This window comes from Lithobates pipiens, unplaced genomic scaffold, assembly GCF_037356315.1.
Source record: "Lithobates pipiens isolate NorthernLeopardFrog02 unplaced genomic scaffold, aLitPip1_a1.2 Scaffold_25, whole genome shotgun sequence".
NCBI lineage: Eukaryota > Metazoa > Chordata > Amphibia > Anura > Ranidae > Lithobates > Lithobates pipiens.
Genome location: NW_027507787.1, coordinates 17,579,009 through 17,597,943, shown reverse-complemented (window position 1 = coordinate 17,597,943; position 18,935 = coordinate 17,579,009). Strand labels below are relative to the sequence as shown.

The window sequence follows — 18,935 nt, the reverse complement described above, 5'->3', positions numbered from 1 at the left end:
GGGTGTATATCACCTAGGACTGCCCATAGGCATAGCCAAGTCTTTTTTCTGCCTAGTGTCCTACTCCTAACCCTATAGTTCTGAATAATGGAGCTCTGTGTCTGTCAATTAATGAAAGAGAAAAAAGTTTTTAAAAGTACAATTTTTTCAGGAACAGTGATTTTAATAATGCTTAAAGTGAAACAGTAAAAATGAAATATTCCTTTAAATATCATGCCTGGGGGGGGGGGTCCCCTTAGTCTACCTGTAAAGTGACACATCTGTGTGATGAGCAGTCCGGGCGACTGCTGTCTTTTCCTTTTGACGGCCGTTATATAGGCAAGGGTGGGGGCCACCCGATGACATAACCAGATGACCCCGCCCCCTCTGACATCACATGAGACAGAAATCGCTGGGAGGCCTCCCATCAAGCCTGAGCTTTTTTTTTTTACTTGACTGAAACACAATTTGACTGATATTGAATTGCATGTTTTTGGAGTGGGATGATATATTATTTTATCATACTATTACAGAGCTCACAGCGAAATATATTTCTTGAGTGAGAAAATAAATGTGTTTATAAAATAATTTTCTGTGCCCCAGGTTCCAAGATATTAAATGGTCAGATTGGGTATATACCTCTCCAGTGTTCAGAAGGATGGGTTTCGGGTGATGACACTCTAGTGTTTCATTTGATGGTGCTCCAAGAATTATCTCTGCTAATGCATCCCACAACGGATCTCCCTCAGTCATTCCTATAAATTAATGATAAACAGGGAAGGCTAAAAACAGTTACTTACAGGTTGATTTACTAAAGGCTAATGGGGCTGTTCACTTTGCTAAGGAAGTTGCACTTGGCAAGGAAATTGGACCCAGAGCTTAGTAAATGTGGTGAATAAAATACCCAATCACTTGCAGGGAAAATTAAAAAACGTATTTTGCACACTGTTGGATCATGGAAGTCAACAGAGTTTGACCTAAAGTTTGGGGTAAAAATTTGACTTTTATTGTACCACATGGAAATAACAAATTCACAGCTGTTTTAAATAGCTCAACATACAACTTTATTATATCTCTTATATAAAATAAAACCTTAAAAGCAATTTGACTAACACCATCAAAATATAATAATATTGTTGAATATACTGTAGCTTGCATGACTTCACATAAGTTAGATAGTCATAATCTCATAGAATACACAAAGTCAAATAAGAGGCTCAAAAATCAATGCGGCTTGCATCTGTGCGCTCCTTAAAGATCCATACAACAAAATCTCCATGAATGGTATACTAAAATGAAATATAAAAATAAAAAACAACATACAAAAAGAAATATATATCTGGGGCAAAACTACAGGGGTGGCAATTACTCCAGTCCTGTGCTTCAGTGGGTGTGTGTGACTCCTCTGTGCCCCTGAACAGGAGAGTGGCGGGGAACGGCATATAGAGAAAGCAACCTTCTCCATTTTCCTCTTGCAGCTGCTGAAAGTCAGCCCCCCCCCCCCCCCAGGCATTCAGCCATTCCCTTTATTTGCCGCCCCTGCTGCCCCGCCTATCCAAGTTCCTCTTCTTTCTGCTCCCCCAAGCCACTGTGTGCTCCCCTGTCGTCCCACCCCTCCCCTCTGCCACTGGCTGCTGCAGGGGATGCATCAATTATTGACACCTTCCTTTTCTGAATCAACAAAGTCAGTGATCAATACTGTTCATTCATGACTGAAACAAACTAATATCTGTTTACTAGGCTTCAGTTGATGAATAAATGTTAAGCCCTGTACAGAACTATTTTTATTAATTTAATCTGTGCAGAGATGGAGTTTGAAAGCTGTGTCCTCAATCTCTTCTCTCTGTCTCAAAAGTGAAACATCGGAGGTCTGTTTAGACCCCCGATATCTCACCAAAGCCCTCAATGGGGTTCCTAAAAAAAATTTAAAACAATAGTAAGAAATAAAATTGTAAATAAAAAAAAATTAATAAAATGGTAAAACTTAAAAAAAATAAAAAATAAAATAAAATAGTTGTGAGCATATCTGCTCTCCAAGCAGTCAACCATTCTATTGTGGCTGAAGTGCAGTGTGGTATTTGTTTCATCTTGTTTGCTGAGACAGATCTTTTGAAACATTTTAAAAAACATTTATCATTTTCTTTCCACTTCATAGTTATGTGCCACTTTGTGTTGGTCTATCACATAAAATCCCAATAAAATACATTTACATTTTCGGTTATAACATGACAAAATGTGGAAAATGTCAAGGGGTATGAATACTTTTTTCTTAAGACACTGTATGTATATGTATATATATATATATATATATATATATATATATATATATATATATTCATTATTTTCCTCAAAATTCTACAAACATTACCCCATAATGACAACATGAAAGAAATTGCTTGAAATCTTTGCAAATTAATTAAAATTAAAAAAGGAAAAAAATCACATGTACATATGTATTCACAGCCTTTGTTCAATACTTTGTTGAAGCCCCTTTGGCACCAATTACAGCCTCAAGTCTTTTTGAGTATGATGCTACAAGCTTGGCACACCTATTTTTGGGAAGTTTCTCCCATTTTACTTTGCAGAACCTCTCAAACTCCATCAGGTTGGATGGGGAGTGTCGGTGCACAGCCATTTTCCGATCTCTCCAGAGATGTTCAATCGGGTTCAAGTCTGGGCTCTGGCCAGGCCACTCATAGCCCTTGTACACACGGTCAGACATTCTGACAACCAAATCCGTTGGATTTTGTCCGATGGATTTTGTCAGAAACTGTTGCATACACACGGTCGGACAAAGTGGTTGGAAAATCCGATCGTTCAGAACGTGATGACGTAATTTTGTTACGATGAGACTACGTTCAGGCTAGTAGCCAATAGCTTTGGTCTAGGAATTTGATCTGAGCATGCATGGCACTTTGTCCGATCGGAAATTTTCTACACACAATCAGACAAAGTCCCATCGGATCATGTTGTCGGAAAATGTTATATCCCAGCTGAAAACACACGGTCAGATTATCTGACAACACAGTCCTATCGGACATTGTCCATCGGAATATCCGACCGTGTGTACAAGGGCATAGACATTCGCAGAGTTGTCCCGTAGCCCCTCCCTTGTTATCTTGGCTGTGTGCTTAGGGTTGTTATCCAGTTGGAAGATGAACCTCTGCCCCAGTCTAGTGGTCCATAGCGCTCTGGAGCTGGTTTTCATCAAGGATGTCTCTGTACATTACTGCATTCATCTTTCCCTCGATCCTGACTAGTTCCTGTTGCTGAAAAAACATCCCCACAGCATGATGCTGCCACCACCATGCTCCCCTTAAGGGATGTATTGGCCAGGAGATAAGCAGTGCCTGGTTTCCTCCAGACATGATGCTTGCTATTCAGGCCAAAGAGAATAATCTTTGTTTCATAAGACCAGAGAATTTTGTTTCTCATGATCTGAGAGCCCTTCAGGTACCTTTTGGCAAACTCCAGGTGGGCTGTCATGTGCCTTTTACTGAGAAGTGGCAACATTCGATGCGTAAGCATTTTTTACCTTAAGGTAAAAAAATGTTTAGGCTTTAGAACTACTTTAAAAATGATGATCACCTTTGCCTTAAAGCTTCCGTTCAGAGACTTTTCTATATGGATAGCAGTGGCTCTAATCACATGCTTAAAAAAACAACATTGGAATCCATGCATCTGGCACCCCGCATGTAGATTAGGGGACCAGATGCATGGATAGCGGGGTGGGCGCCCATATTGGATGGGCCGCCACTGATGGATAGATTGATAAAGGTACCGCAACTGACCTGTCAAACTAATTTGTGATTTATTTTTTTTGGTTTTTGAAGTATTATTTTAAGCAAGTACAACATTTTCTATATATTTTACATAACTGTACATACACACCTTTCCCATATGCATAGTTATTCAGTAAATAATATGTCAGTTTAAAAGGAGGGCAAAGTACAATACTCACAGCAACACATAATATTTACTATTCTTTTAATCATATAAGTAAAATAGGATTTCAGCTTGGCTAATCTCAGTTTACATCATGATTTCTCTTTACACTGCCCTATCGAGCAAGATTGTTAAACCAAATGCATTGGAAAGCATTTTGTATTTAAAACTCATGTATTAACATGCAGTATGAGGTTTATGCAAAGGGGGTCTTACCATGAGTAAAATTGATCAGTCCAGGACCATCAATTGTTCCAGCAGCAAAGCTGTAGCCAAGGGCAGGTTTACAGGTTGTTGCCTTCAGAAGGTACAACACATAAATTACAGAATATATTAAGAGGGCACATTTTCTATATTAACACAGTACAGACATAAAGTACTTCACATTCTATGGGAAACCAAGGTCATTTTAAATAGATTGGGATGTGTTTGTTTTTAATTTTCAGAATTTGCAGATTTGACAAAAATGTTTTATAGAAATACATAAAATGCAGATTGGTGGAAATGTGCACACCATTTAAACAATCCAATATGGTCATTCTTAGTTAGTGTTAGTCATGATATTCATGGATTCACATAAATACTCACATTATGGGTGTCATTAAGTTTCACAGTGACATTACTCATGTTGACCCACTGGTGGGCTGAACTCACATTGCCTTCTATCTGCTTGGATGCTTCATCATACAAAACCTATATATCAATTTCAATAAGAATGCATGTAACTTGTACAGATCCAGCCAAGAACAGTTTCTGAAATATTTATTATGCAAAATTAGTTCAACATCTGACAAAAAGATTCCATTTGCCACTCAATATGATTTGAGAGCATAACTGGGGCAGCCGATCAGTGTCTATAGCAGGGGTTTCTAAACCTTTGAAACAAAGGACCAGTTTACTGCCCTTCAAACTTTAGGGGGGCTGGACTGTGAACAGGGGGGTAGAAAATTCCCTGGAAATAGTGGGAGTAAACAATGCCATAGGCTTGGTGGTCAGTGGGAGTAAAAAGAATTACATAATTGGTGTCAGTGTGAGAATTAGTTCCCCATCTCTAATGTCAGTGGGAGGAATAGTGCCCCATAATTGGTGACAGTGTGAGAATAATGCCGCGTACACACAACCGGTTTTAATAAACTCTGAAGGTTTTTCCGACGGACTTCTGCTGAAACTGTCTTGCGTACACACGATCACAAGTCCGTTTGTCAAGAATGTGGTGACGTACAACGGAACTAGAAAAAGAAAGTTCAATAGCTAGTAACCAATGGCCTCCGTCTCATACTTGCTTCAGAGCATGCGTCGTTTTTGGTCCGTCGGAACAGCATACAGACGAGCGTTTTTCCCGATAGGAATTGGTTTAGTCGGAAATATTTAAAACATGTTCCATTTCTAGGTCCGTCAGAATTTTTGGGAAAAAAAAAGTCAGATGAGGCACACACACAATCGGAATATACGATGGAAAGCTTCCGCCTGAATTTTTCTGACGGACATTCCGCTCGTGTGTATACGGCATTAGTTCCCTATCTCTGATGCCAGTGGGAGGAATAGTGCCCCATCTGAGGTGTCAGTGTAAGGAATAGTGCCTCATATCACTGCATGTAATATTTATTTTAATTATAACAGGTACTTATATAGCGCTGTCATTTTTACGCAGCGCTTTACATATTTATTATACATTCATATCAGCGCCCGCCCTCAAGGAGCTTACAATCTAAGGTCCCTAACATACGGTAAAATAAAATAATATGCACAGTAGTTGGAAGGAAGCTTTACAATGGCAAAGATGTTTTTATTACAAATTATGTGTGCAGACTGCAATTTCTCTTTAAAGCATGCAGTTGCTGATTGATCCTTAGCTTCTGAGGAAGCCCCACTGAGATGCAATGCATCAAGTAGGGCTGGTCTGTGATGTCAGCATGCTACTCGGATTCGTTTTTTGCAACGCTGTCGGTTGAACTAAATGGTTGCAGTCGGACCAGGCAGAGGAGTGAATTCCCAAGTGTCATTACTTGTGGAATTGCTATATGTGATGAAGACTGCATTATCAAGCAAAGAGATGTCTCTCTAAAAGGAGAATTCTGTGCATTGGCAGGCATTCCACAAGGACAGTGTGACGGAGGGCCTGGCAGTAATACTTATATGATGGCAAGCTTTTATTTACTTTCTATATACAGGGGTCAAATCCTGATGATGAGCGCATTTTTTGCACATGTGTGGTGATCACAGGGTGGCTCTGAAGGGCATTTAGGATGAATATTTATGAACGCTTTTATTTTTGTGGACAGAATGATCTTTCAAGAACTTAGGTGGAGTACCATTTTAAATGTTTTTATACACTAATTTTGGATCCCAAATGTTAAAGATATTTATTTGATGTAAATGCTTTTAGTTGAGAGAGTTTAATATTTTTCTTATATAAATATAAATTCACATTTTGATTTCATCAAGTGGAGCACTACACTTTTTTATTACATAGACTAACCTACCTTTGCGCTCAAAAATATATTTTCTCCTATTATTCTTGTACTCTCAAACGCATTTTCCCCAGGCCCAGTAGCAACGCAGGTTGTGACCTAGAATTTTTATCATAAAATAAAACAATGCATTTTATTACACACTGTAAACTTTCAGCTTAAAAAAATATAGATATGCTTTATAAAAAAAATATTTCATGAATTTGAGACAGTTATGATATGGTTGTTAAATTTTATGCAATTATCATATTGCTGATTAGTCACAACACATGTGCATAGAAATAATGTACCAAGGTAAGCTATTTTGTGGCCATTTACACCTTTAAATTTTCATGCAGGTAAAAACATCCTGATGCTTTCTGGTACCTAGACAATGAACAAGTGCTTTAAAGTAGGTGTCATGCATTCTTATTTACTTATTATTTAATTGTACATACATGTTTTTAAAGCGGACCTTCAGACATTTTTTCAACTTTCCATCTATTAAATATTTTGCACTTGTTATTTTAACTTTATATAGTAAAACATTTTTTAAAATACTTCCTGTTTCTTGTCTGGTAAAAAGCCTAGGCTTATGACGTCATGCACAGCTCTCTCTCTCTCCTGAGAGTTTGCCAGGAAGGGAGTGGGGATGAGTCATAGGAGGGTCAATAAGAGCTGCAGGACTGCAGAGCTGGAGGTGTGCCTCTGTATATCTGTGTAAATCCTGAAAGTGATCAGGCAGCAGCTTCAGCTGCCCACAGTTAAAATGGTTGCAGCCAGACTCAGTGGAGGGAAATTACAGAATCACAGTATATATAAAATAATATGCAAAGGGGTTGGAGGGAAGCTTTAGAATGGCAAATATATTTTTATTACAAATTATGTAAGCAGACTGCAGTTCCTCAGTAGAAATACTGGTTTGTATATGTTCACATTTTTTAACATGCATTCACTACAGCCAAAAAAGTGATAGCAACTGTAACTATAGAGCTAGTAAATGCAGAGAATCAGTGGTAAACGACAAAAAAACAGCTTCTCTAGCTATTCAGGAAACACTTGGCCTCCCTTCTTCCCAACCTGGTTCCTTACTTGTAGACTGAGAACCAGGATAGAAAGTAGGAATTTGTTTTTCACATTCCAGCTAGATGGATCTTCCCCATGCAGACAGCTGGCTATTTAAAAGTGGTTCACACTAGTGCGATTTCAGATGTGACATTAGTCACTAAGGATGAGCCGAACACCCCCCTGTTCGGTTCGAACCAGAACCTGCGAACAGACCTAAACTTCGTGTGAACTTTAGAACCCTATTAAAGTCTATGGGACTCGAACGTTCACAATCTAAAGTGCTAATTTTAAAGGTTAATATGCAAGTTACTGTCCTAAAAAGTGTTTGGGGACCTGGGTCCTGCCCCAGGGGACATGGATCAATGCAAAAAAAAGTTTTAAAAAACTGCAGTTTTTTCAGGAGCAGTGATTTTAATAATGATTAAAGTGAAACAATAAAAGTGTAATATTCTTTTAAATTTCGTACCTGGGGGGTGTCTATAGTATGCCTGTGAAGGGGCGCATGTTTCCCATGCTTAGAACTGTCCCTGCACAAAAGTGTAATTTCGCAAGGAAAAAAAGTCTTTTAAAATCACTTTCCATTGTCGGCTCCCGTAATACAGAGAACACTGTCTATGGAGCGTCGGATGTTAGCGGTGACAAGTCCGCTGACATCCGACCCGCTCCGATCCGAAAAAATGTGACGGAGGAAAAAGCTATTTTTCCATCCGTCATCGAATCGGATCGGGTGACGACGGACACTGAGGTCCGTCGTCACCCGATCTCCCATAGAGGAGAGTGGCGCTGTGACAGGTCAGAATGTCCTCTGCCTGCTCAGCGGAGATCGCTCCGGCGATCCCCGCTGTGCAAGCGGATATCCACGGGGCGGATCATCACTGATCCGGCCCGTGTGAAAGGACCCTAAGTTTTTTTTTTTTATCAAAGCTTAATTGAACAAGCTGAAGTTAAAAACTGATTGGTTACCATGCACAGCTGCACCAGTTTTAATAAATCAACCCCATGCAGTATTGAAGGTTGTCACAAGCCCTGCTTGAAGTTTTTTTTTTTACATGCACAGAAGGGTGAAGAGGACAAGAAATATTTGATAGACATTCTGAACATTATTCGACTTAATTGCTTTTATTTTTTGACCTTTCTTTTTTCTTTTTTTTAATCTTTTTTCCACAGAACGTCATTTAGGAAGTAATTTGTTGTTATATTGTAACATATGCACACAATACTCAGTGGTACTGTGCTGTCAATGTTATTTATATGAACTTTGCATTTAGACCAACCATTGCACCTCCTCGGGGTACAGTAAGCTGATATCATGGACATGTTCTTCTAATTGCAGCTTTGCCACTCAACTCTGCATTTAGACATCAAATAAAAATATCCTCTGACTTCAATAGCTGTTCTTGATAGATAAGCTGTTTTACGTCTTGCATAGTTTCTTCTAGTCTGCTCTTTCATGCTTACCCCGAGGCAGAGCTACATGTTTACTATTGTTTATAAACCAAGTGTATTCCATATTCTATTTGACCTGACAAAGAGGGTAAGGTGGTGTGGAAAGCTTGTCACTAAGCATGGGCTCAGGCACGTTCACAACCCGCACGTGCAGAGCCAGCCAGGAATTCGGCACTGCACATCGCTAATTTCAAGCAATGAGATATTTTCCCAATCCGCAGCTGCAGAGATTAAGAAATGTCTCACTGCCTGTGATTAGCGTTGTGCAGTGCCGACTTTCTGGCAGGCTCTGCACGTGCGGGTTGTGAACACGCCTGACCTCACCTGTTGTTTTTTAATTTCATTGTGTTCATCAGGAACTCATCTCTAATGCCGCGTACACACGATCGGAATTCCGGCCAGAAAAAGACCAATGAGAGCTTTTCATCGGAAAATGCGATCGTGTGTATGCTCCATCGGAATTTAGCTGTCCGAATTTCCGCCAGCCAAAAATTGATAGCATGTTCTCAATTTATCCCGACGGAAAAACTTTCTATCGGTAATTCCGATCGTGTGTATGCAATTCCAAATCGCCAAAAATCACGCATGCTCAGATTCAACTACGAGACAGAAGTTATTGGCTACTGGCTATTGAACTTCCTTTTTCTAGTCACGTCGTATGTGTTGTATGTCACCGCGTTATAAATGATCAGAATTTGATGTGACCGTGTGTAGGCAAGACAGCTTGAGTCGAATTCCATCGGAAAAACCATCAGAGCTTTTTCCGACAAGAATTCCAATTGTGTGTACTCGGAATAAGACTCCATTCACACAGGGGCAACTTTGGATCCGACTTCAAGACGCCCCAAGTCGCCCCTAATCGCCTCAAGTTGCGCTGTATGTAAAAATCAATGTAAGTGAATGAGAGCCGTCTTAATGCACACTACGGAAGTCGCTCTGACTTCAGAAAAGGTTTCTGTACTACTTCAATCCGACTTCTAGGCGACTTGTACCCATTGATTTCAATGGAAGTCTCCTCAAAGTCGGATCTCCATCTATATTGAAGCGACAATGCCACCTCTCTCACAGAATAATCAGCTCTCGGATTGGAGGCCATGTTTATAAGAAAACCTTTCATCATAGTGATCCTTAAATGTTTACACTGCAAAGACTGAGGAATGTTCCAAGCGTATTCCTACTAGTGTGGCATCAAGGTCCATTAAACCCTGCCCCCAAACTCTGCAAACTCAGTCTCCAAACTAAAAGATTTTGATAGATTACTTGCAGTTTTTCCAAAATCAAACTTATTTCAAGGCCTTGAAAATCAAGACAATGGAGTAAATTAGAAATCTGCAGGATCCTAAAAGAGAGAAGAGGAAAAGTAAAGTCTAACTCACCCCACCTTCTGGACATGTACTAGTAGGGTTTTCACATGAAACACCTGTATTTGTACAGTGAGGACCCTTGGTATTTGGTGTCACATCCCCAAGATTTGATGATGCAAAAGCTGCAACAAAAGATCCCTAGAAAATACATAAAAATTCTGTAAGGATGACCTAATTTCACAGACAAAATATATACAATAATTTTTGTAGAAATGTAAACATATAATATCTTAAGCTACCCCAAAACAATACAAATATATATAAAAAGACTTAAAAACATGCCTTAACATTGTTTAATTTTGGCTACATAAAAAAAAAATTCTATATAACAACAGTTTACAAAAAGGTAAACTAGCATCAGATTTTTTTATGGAATTTGAATGGAAATTTCAATTCTAAAGCAAACTCTAAACATAGGTAAGTCAGTGATAAAAATTATTAGCTGGTAAAATATGGTCTCCTGTGCAATCCAAAAACCCTTGAAGTTTGTTATTCAACATGCGCAATGTCAACATGGGATCCACGCCAGAGCCCAATAAGACCCCCTCTACCCTACATACCACCAGGCTATTATAAGCCTCTGTAAAAGTCTTTAAGAAGCACGTACTGCCCCTTGTAACATATCGGCTTGTGACATATAGGAGTAGGGAGCATATCAAAGCTCTGAAGTGGGGTTCTTGTTTTGTACCTATGTTTGGGGTCTTCCAAGGAAAACACTAGCTGAAGATCTGTATAAGTACAAGTACCTTGTGGTGTTTACTTTTATTTAGTAATTCTTTTTGTAGTGACAGTTTCCTAATGAGGTCTTAAAATTCATAAATCCCTTAGTACTGAAAGCTGTCAGAGGACTGGAAAGTTCAACAGTTGGCATGCAGCTCAAGTTTTTGCTGTAAAACCCACTCCTGTCCACCGAGTGCTTGCAATAATAGGGGGAAAGTTGCGTAATGTGCATGTAAAGCAGCTGTCTCATTAAAGATAAATCTCACTATCTCCTTATTGCTCACAACAACAAACCAGCCAATGGTTTACATCAAGGCAATTTCATATTCAGCTGCACAAATCCAGTGCATGTTGTACCTGAGAAAATGTTTCTAGTAAAGGCAGCATCAATACAGCATGCCCACCGAAAATATGTTTATTGACATGCTGGAGGACACTTTTGATCACAATTTTCTGCTCAAATAGCGCTCCATTAACAATATGGTTGAATAACGAGGCAAACCCAGCATTCCATTGCCATATTTTTAATGGCCTTTTTCTACTGATATAATAGCCAAAAACAAAGCTTGCACATTCAGTCTTTGTCTTTTTGAAGGCACTATTATTTGTCTTATGCTATGTTATATTACATATATCTGCCTATAACAGAAACAATTCTCTGCTACATGCCAGTCTCTAATGTGACAACTTCTCACATTAAATGTTATTAATGTCGATCACATGTAAACACAGAGATGCCGGTAATCGGCGCTCCTCGCCTCACACTGACAGAGTGTGAGGAGAGGAGAGCCGATCAGTGGAATCTCCTCACAGGGGACAGCTAGGTATGTAATCAGGGCAATGATCATCAGTGCCCTGATTACAATAGTGCCCACCCATGCCAGCAATGATTGCCCACCACTGCCATCAATCAGTGCCAACCAGTGGCCACAATTGCCACCAATCTTTTCCCACAAGTTCCAGCAATCAGTGCCCACAAGTGCCAGCAATTAGTGGAATTAGTAATGCCAGTCGGTGCTGGCTATCAGTGCTGCCCATCACTGCTGCCCATCAATGCTCATCACTGCTGCCTATCCATGCTGCCTACCCGTGCTCATCAGTGCCACATATCAGTGTCACCTATCAGTCCCCATAAGTGTGGCATATTCGTGCCTCCTCATAAGTGCCACCTAATCATTGCCCATAAGTGCTGTCTCATCAGTGCCCATAAGCGCCACCTCATCAGTGCCCATCAGTGCAGCCTATCAGTGTCCATCAGTATCGTCTCATCAGCGCCCATCAGTGAAGGAAAAAAATTACTTATTTACTAAATTTACTGACAGAAACTAAGAAAAAACTTTGTTTTTTTCCTCAAAAAGTTTCCCAAAATTGTTGGCCTTTTTCTTTTTTTTTAGGAAAAGAATAAAAAACCCAGGAGTGAAGTCTATTTGTGTTAAGAAAATAATAACAATTTCACATGGTTACAGTGTAGCATTACCGCGCAATTGTCATTCAAAGTGTGACAGCGCTGAAAGCTGAAAAATGGCCTGGGCAGGAAGGGGGTGTAAGTGCCCTGTATGGAGGTGGTTAAACGCACAAGAACATTAATGACATCCCAGTCTTAGTCTGTAGTGTATCATATTAAGTTGGTCCAACTTTTGCATCTATAATAGCTTCAACTCGTCTGGGAAAGCTGTCCACAAGGTTTAGGAGTGTGTCTATGGAAATGTCTGACCATTCTTCCGGAAGTGCATTTGTGAGGTTAGGCACTGATGTTGGACGGGAAGGCCTGGCACAAAGTCTCCACTTTAATTCATTCCAAAGGTGTTCTACCAGGTTGAGGTCAGGACTTTCTGCAGGACAGTCAAGTTACTCCACCCCAAACGTTCTCATCCATGTCTTTATAGATCTTGCTTTGTGCACTGGTCCAAATCATTTGGTGGAGGGGGGTTATGGTGTGGGGTTGTTTTTCAGGGGTTGAGCTTGGTCCCTTAGGTCCATTGAAGGGAGCACTTAAGGTGTTAGCATACCAAGACATTTTGGACAATTTCATGCTCCCAACTTTGTAAAAAAAAACTGTTGTTCCTGTTCCAACATGACTGCACACCAGTGCACAAAGCAAAGTCCATAAAGTCATGGATGAGCGAGTTTGGTGTGGATGAACTATATTGGCCTACAAAGAGTCCTGAACTCAACATGATGGAACACCTTTAGTATAAATTAAAGTGAAGACTGCGAGCCAGGCCTTCTTGTCCAACATCAGTTCCTGACCTCACAAATGCACTTCTGGAAGAATGGTGAAACATTCCCATAGACACACTCCTAAACCTTGTGGGCAGCCATTCCAGAAGAGTTGAAGCTGTTATAGCTGCAAAGGGTGGGCCAACTCAATATTGAACCTTACAGACTAAGACTGGGATGACATTAAAGTTCATGTGCAAGGGCAAGCACCCCAATACTTTTGGTAATATAGTGTATCAACGTTACCAGCCTGATTATAAAAATGTAATTTAAAGTGCAAAAGAAGTCTAACTATTTTTGAAAATGTTCCTTCTCCCTCCTCCTACCCATCCTGCCTAACCTGTATAAAATAGATGTGTTTATACACCTATTTTTATTCAGCTCTGTTTAACGAGATCCGGTTTGTTTACATGACCCCGCAGTTATGGCTCCTCTGGGTCAGTGAGTGGCTGCTGCAGGGGAGAAGACAGTGCGCTGACAACAGCTGAGCCATGGGTGACAACATGGCTTCCAGAATTCACAGCCGTTGTCCAGCGCTCCCTGAGCCAGAACTGCATGATCACATGACAGGACCGAAGCAGATTATAAACAGGTTAAGCTGAATAGGTAGGAGGAGAGGTGTGGGGATATTTTTAAGAATAATTAGACTTAGGTGTTTCTTCCACTTTAAGTATACAGTTTTTTTTTCTTTTAAGAAGTACTGTAATGAACAGACTCAAAAACATTACTGTATTGTTTCTCTGCAATGTCATTGTTCTGTCAATCAGTGCTACAATGATCTATTTGCCATTCAGTGCAACACCAACCTCTCCAGGCAGAAATCCTTTATTCTTTTCCAGCTCAAACAAGTAAGATGCGTAGCCCAAGTTGTCACTGCTGATCAAGTGGTTAGTGTTCGGCATACTAACAGCATGCACAGCAAACCAGCTGGAAGCAACGGGGGAAATTGATATGTTAGCGAGATCAATATGCAGTGTTTTCTGGTGAAATAAAGATGGGCTTTAGTGATTTAAAGGTTTAAAAAAAAAAATCTTCATAAAAAAAGACTTGATAAGCTTAGTAGTACTGACTTTAATAACTGTGCTATGGGTTACATAAATACAATATGACCCAGGGCAACTATCCGACAGTGTGACAAACATATACTGGCTATATGCAATCAAACCTTTTGGCAGTTGAGATAAGGGTGACATTTGTTTCTCCTGCAGTAATTTCCCTTTTTTTCTGGGGAAACATGTCGGTGTCAGTGGTGATTTTCCAGCATAATGGGAAAATCTGCAACCAGCCCTAAGGCTCCATGCACACTGAAGCTCACAAAAGCTGTTTCTGGACGCCAGATTGCTGGCAGAAAACGCTGGTTGAAAAACTTGCTTTTAACAGCGTTTTGTACTAGCGTTTATGAGCGTTTATTAGCGTTAGCGTTTATGGGCGTTTTCAATAAAAATACACAGAGGACACTCCAAAAATCCCACAGTACATTCCAAACTCCCACAATGCATTGAAAAAATAGAATGCCGAACACTAATTAACGCGCGTTTATAAGCGTTTATGAGCGTTTATCAGCGTTTGTCGTTTTTTGGCGGTGAAAAACGGCACTTTGAACGCGAATTTCTGGCGTTCAGAAAAAAGCCCATAAACTCCACTGCTCATTAAAGCTGAAAAACGTCCATGTGTGCATGGACACATAGACTAACATAGAGTGGAGTTTATGAGCGTTTAAAAAAAACGCCCAAACTCCAATAAACTGCAGTTTATGAGCTCCAGTGTGCATGGAGCCTAAAACTTTCATCACTAGCTATCAACTTGTTTTCAATGTAATATTCAAATACTGCTAAGCTAAATGCGTCTAGCATATAAAAATTGTGGAGCATTTAACTATACATTTTTAACCACTTGGGTACCGCGCTATTGCCGAATGACGGCATTAGCGCGGACCTAGATTTCCGGGACTACGTCTATTGACGTCGTCCCGGTTACGAGCGGCCTGCGCGCCCCCTGAGGGGCGCGCGCGGCGCGCTCTGTGATCGGCGAGTCCGTGAGACTCGCCTGATCACCGATCCGTGTAAGGGGTCGATCCCGACCCCTTATCACGTGATCAGCTGTCAGCCAATGACAGCTGATCATGTGATAGAACGGAGCCGGTAATCGGCTATTATTCCTCCTCGCGCTAACAGCGCGAGGAGAAAAAAAAAAAGCCGATCACCGGCGGCCGTGATCGGGACATCAGTCCCGATCACGGCCAGCAATAAAAAAGGGGCCACATGCCACCTGCCAGTGCCCACCTGCCTCCCGCAGTGCCATCCTGAAATATAACAAAGTAAAAGTAAGTGCCCCCCGTCTGTGCCCATAATGCCCACAGTGCCACCCCACAGTGCCACCCCACAGTGCCACCCCACAGTGCCACCCACAGTGCCACCCACAGTGCCACCCACAGTGCCACCCAATCTGCCTCAAAGGTGCTGCACCCCAGTGCCGCCCATCAGTGCCCAGCAGTGCCGCCCATCAGTGCCCAGCAGTGCCGCCCATCAGTGCCCAGCAGTGCCACCTATCAGAGCCACCTATCAGTGCCCATCAGTCCCATCTATCTGTGGTACCTATCAGTGCCCATCCGTGCCACCCATCCGTGCCACTTATCCGTGCCACCCATCCGTGCCATCTTATCTGTGCCCATCTTTGCCCATCAGTGCCGCCTTATCTGTGCCCATCGGTGCCGCCTTATCTGTGCCTATTAGTGCCGCCTTAACTATGCCTATCAGTGCCCACAAGTGCAGCCTATCAGTGCCCACCAATGCAGCCTATCAGTGCACACCAATGCAGCCCATCAGTGCCCACCAATGCAGCCTATCAGTGCCGCCTTATCAGCGCACTTCAATGAAGGAGAAAAATGACCCGTTTGCAAAATTTTATAACAAACTATTAAAACATGATTTATTTATTTTATTTTTTTTGCATCTTTTTTTGTTTGTTTAGCAAAAAATAAAACTCCGAGCTGTAACTAAATACCACCAAAAGAAAGCTCTATTTGTGGGAAAAAAATGATAAAAATTTCATTTGGGTACAGTGTTGTATGCCCGCGCAATTGTCATTCAAAGTGCATCAGCGCTGAAAGCTGAAAATTGGTCTGGGACTGAGGGGGGTTTAAGTGCCCAGTAAGCAAGTGGTTAAGGAAGCTATACAGGTATATATACTGTACATAGTGAATATATCAGTCTTCTTTGAACATGCATATTGCTAGTTAGTTTTTCCCAATGCTGCCTTAAATATATATATATATACAGTAGCTCACAAAAGTAAGTACACCCCTCACATTTTTTGTAAATATTTTATTATATCTTTTCATGTGAGAACACTGAAGAAATTACAATTTGCTACAATGTAAAGTAGTGAGTGTACAGCTTGTGTAACGGTGTAAATGTGTTGTCCCCTCAAAATAACTCATCACACAGACATTAACAAAGCCCACAAACAATTTGCTGAAGACACGTAGACTAAAGCCGCGTACACACGGGCGGACTGTATGGCCAACTTAGTCCGTCAGACAATCCGACGGACAGTCCGTCCTACTTTCGAATGAACGGACTTGACCACACACGGATGAACAACAGTCCGTCGAAAGCTTGCGCGATGACGTGTACAGCACGTACGACGGGACTAGAAATAGGAAGTCCAATACACAGCAATGCAACCTTTCGCCGTGTAAATCCTTTCTGAGCATGCACCATACTTAGTCCGTCGAACTAGCCTACTCACGAGCGGACTGTCCGCTGAAACCAAAGTTGGACGGACAATATTACGGAAATTCCGAAATACTTAGTCCGCCAGACTGCACGCTGAAAAAGTCTGCTGAAGCCCACACACGAGCGGACTGTCCGCTTAAATGTGTTTCGACGGACTAAGTTGGCCAGACAGTCCGCCCGTGTGTACGCGGCTTAAGAACATGTTTTACTGGAACCATGTCATGTGGTCTGACGAGACCAAAATAAATGTATTTGGTTCAGATGGTGTCAAGCGTATGTGGTGGAAGCCAGGTGAGGAGTACAAATAGACAAGTGTGTCTAGCCAGTCAAGCATCGAGCATGATCCCCTCCCTTCGGAGACTGGGCCGCAGGGCAGTTTTCCAACATGATAGGGATCCCAAACACACCTCCAAGACAACCTACAGCCTTGCTAACGAAGCTGAGGGTAATGGTGATGGACTGGCCAAGCATGTTTACAGACCTAAACCCTATTGAGCATCTGTGGGGCATTGTCAAACGGAAGGTGGAGGAGCGCAAGGTCTCTAACATTCACCAGCTCTGTGATGTCATCATGGAGGAGTGGAAGAGGACTCCAGTGGCAACCTACGAAGCTCTGGTGAACTCCAGGCCCAAGAGGGTAGTGCTGGAAAATAATGATGGCCACACAAAATATTGACACTTTGGGCCCAATTTGGACATCACTGTACTCACTTTTGTTGCCAGCGGTTTAGACATTAATGGGTGTGTGTTGAGTTATTTTGAGGGAACAGAAAATTTACACTGTTATACAAGCTGTATACTCACTATTTTACATCGTAGCAAAGTGTCATTTCTTCAACGTTGTCACATGAAAAGATATAATAAAATATTTACAAAAATGTGAGGGGAGTATCACATTTGTGAGATACTGTATATATATATATACAGGTCCTTCTCAAAAAATTAGCATATTGTGATAAAGTTCATTATTTTCTGTAATGTACTGATAAACATTAGACTTTCATATATTTTAGATTCATTACACACAACTGAAGTAGTTAAAGCCTTTTCTTGTTTTAATATTGATGATTTTGGCATACAGCTCATGAAAACCCAAAATTCCTATCTCAAAAAATTAGCATATTTCATCCGACCAATAAAAGAAAAGTGTTTTTAATACAAAAAAAGTCAACCTTCAAATAATTATGTTCAGTTATGCACTCAATACTTGGTCGGGAATCCTTTTGCAGAAATGACTGCTTCAATGCGGCGTGGCATGGAGGCAACCAGCCTGTGGCACTGCTGAGGTGTTATGGAGGCCCAGGATGCTTCGATAGCGGCCTTAAGCTCATCCAGAGTGTTGGGTCTTGCGTCTCTCAACTTTCTCTTCCCAATATCCCACAGATTCTCTATGGGGTTCAGGTCAGGAGAGTTGGCAGGCCAATTGAGCACAGTAATACCATGGTCAGTAAACCATTTACCAGTGGTTTTGGCACTGTGAGCAGGTGCCAGGTCGTGCTGAAAAATGAAATCTTCATCTCCATAAAGCTTTTCAGCAGATAGAAGCATGAAGTGCTCCAAAATCTCCTGATAGCTAGCTGCATTGACCCTGCCCTTGATAAAACACAGAGGACCAACACCAGCAGCTGACATGGCACCCCAGACCATCACTGACTGTGGGTACTTGACACTGGACCTCAGGCATTTTGGCATTTCCCTCTCCCCAGTCTTCCTCCAGACTCTGGCACCTTGATTTCCGAATGACATGCAAAATTTACTTTCATCCAAAAAGAGTACTTTGGACCACTGAGCAACAGTCCAGTGCTGCTTCTCTGTAGCCCAGGTCAGGCGCTTCTGCCGCTGTTTCTGGTTCAAAAGTGGCTTGACCTGGGGAATGCGGCACCTGTAGCCCATTTCCTGCACACGCCTGTTCATGGTGGCTCTGGATGTTTCTACTTCAGACTCAGTCCACTGCCTCCGCAGGTCCTCCAAGGTCTGGAATCGGTCCTTCTCCACAATCTTCTTCA

At 41.4% G+C, this 18,935-nt stretch overlaps 1 protein-coding gene across 1 annotated transcript in view; it reads right to left on the bottom strand.

Annotated features, from left to right (window-relative positions):
- Nucleotides 1-18,935, bottom strand: part of LOC143930134 (putative neutral ceramidase C) — a 130,323-nt gene that overhangs the window by 48,590 nt on the left and 62,798 nt on the right. Inside the window, exons 8-13 of the mRNA XM_077454152.1 lie at nt 13,999-14,119; nt 10,265-10,390; nt 6,408-6,494; nt 4,513-4,617; nt 4,141-4,222; nt 619-734 (exon numbers count right to left, since the gene is read on the bottom strand). Of these exons, the coding sequence (XP_077310278.1) occupies nt 619-734; nt 4,141-4,222; nt 4,513-4,617; nt 6,408-6,494; nt 10,265-10,390; nt 13,999-14,119 (637 nt within the window). The remainder of the gene's footprint in view (nt 1-618; nt 735-4,140; nt 4,223-4,512; nt 4,618-6,407; nt 6,495-10,264; nt 10,391-13,998; nt 14,120-18,935) is intronic.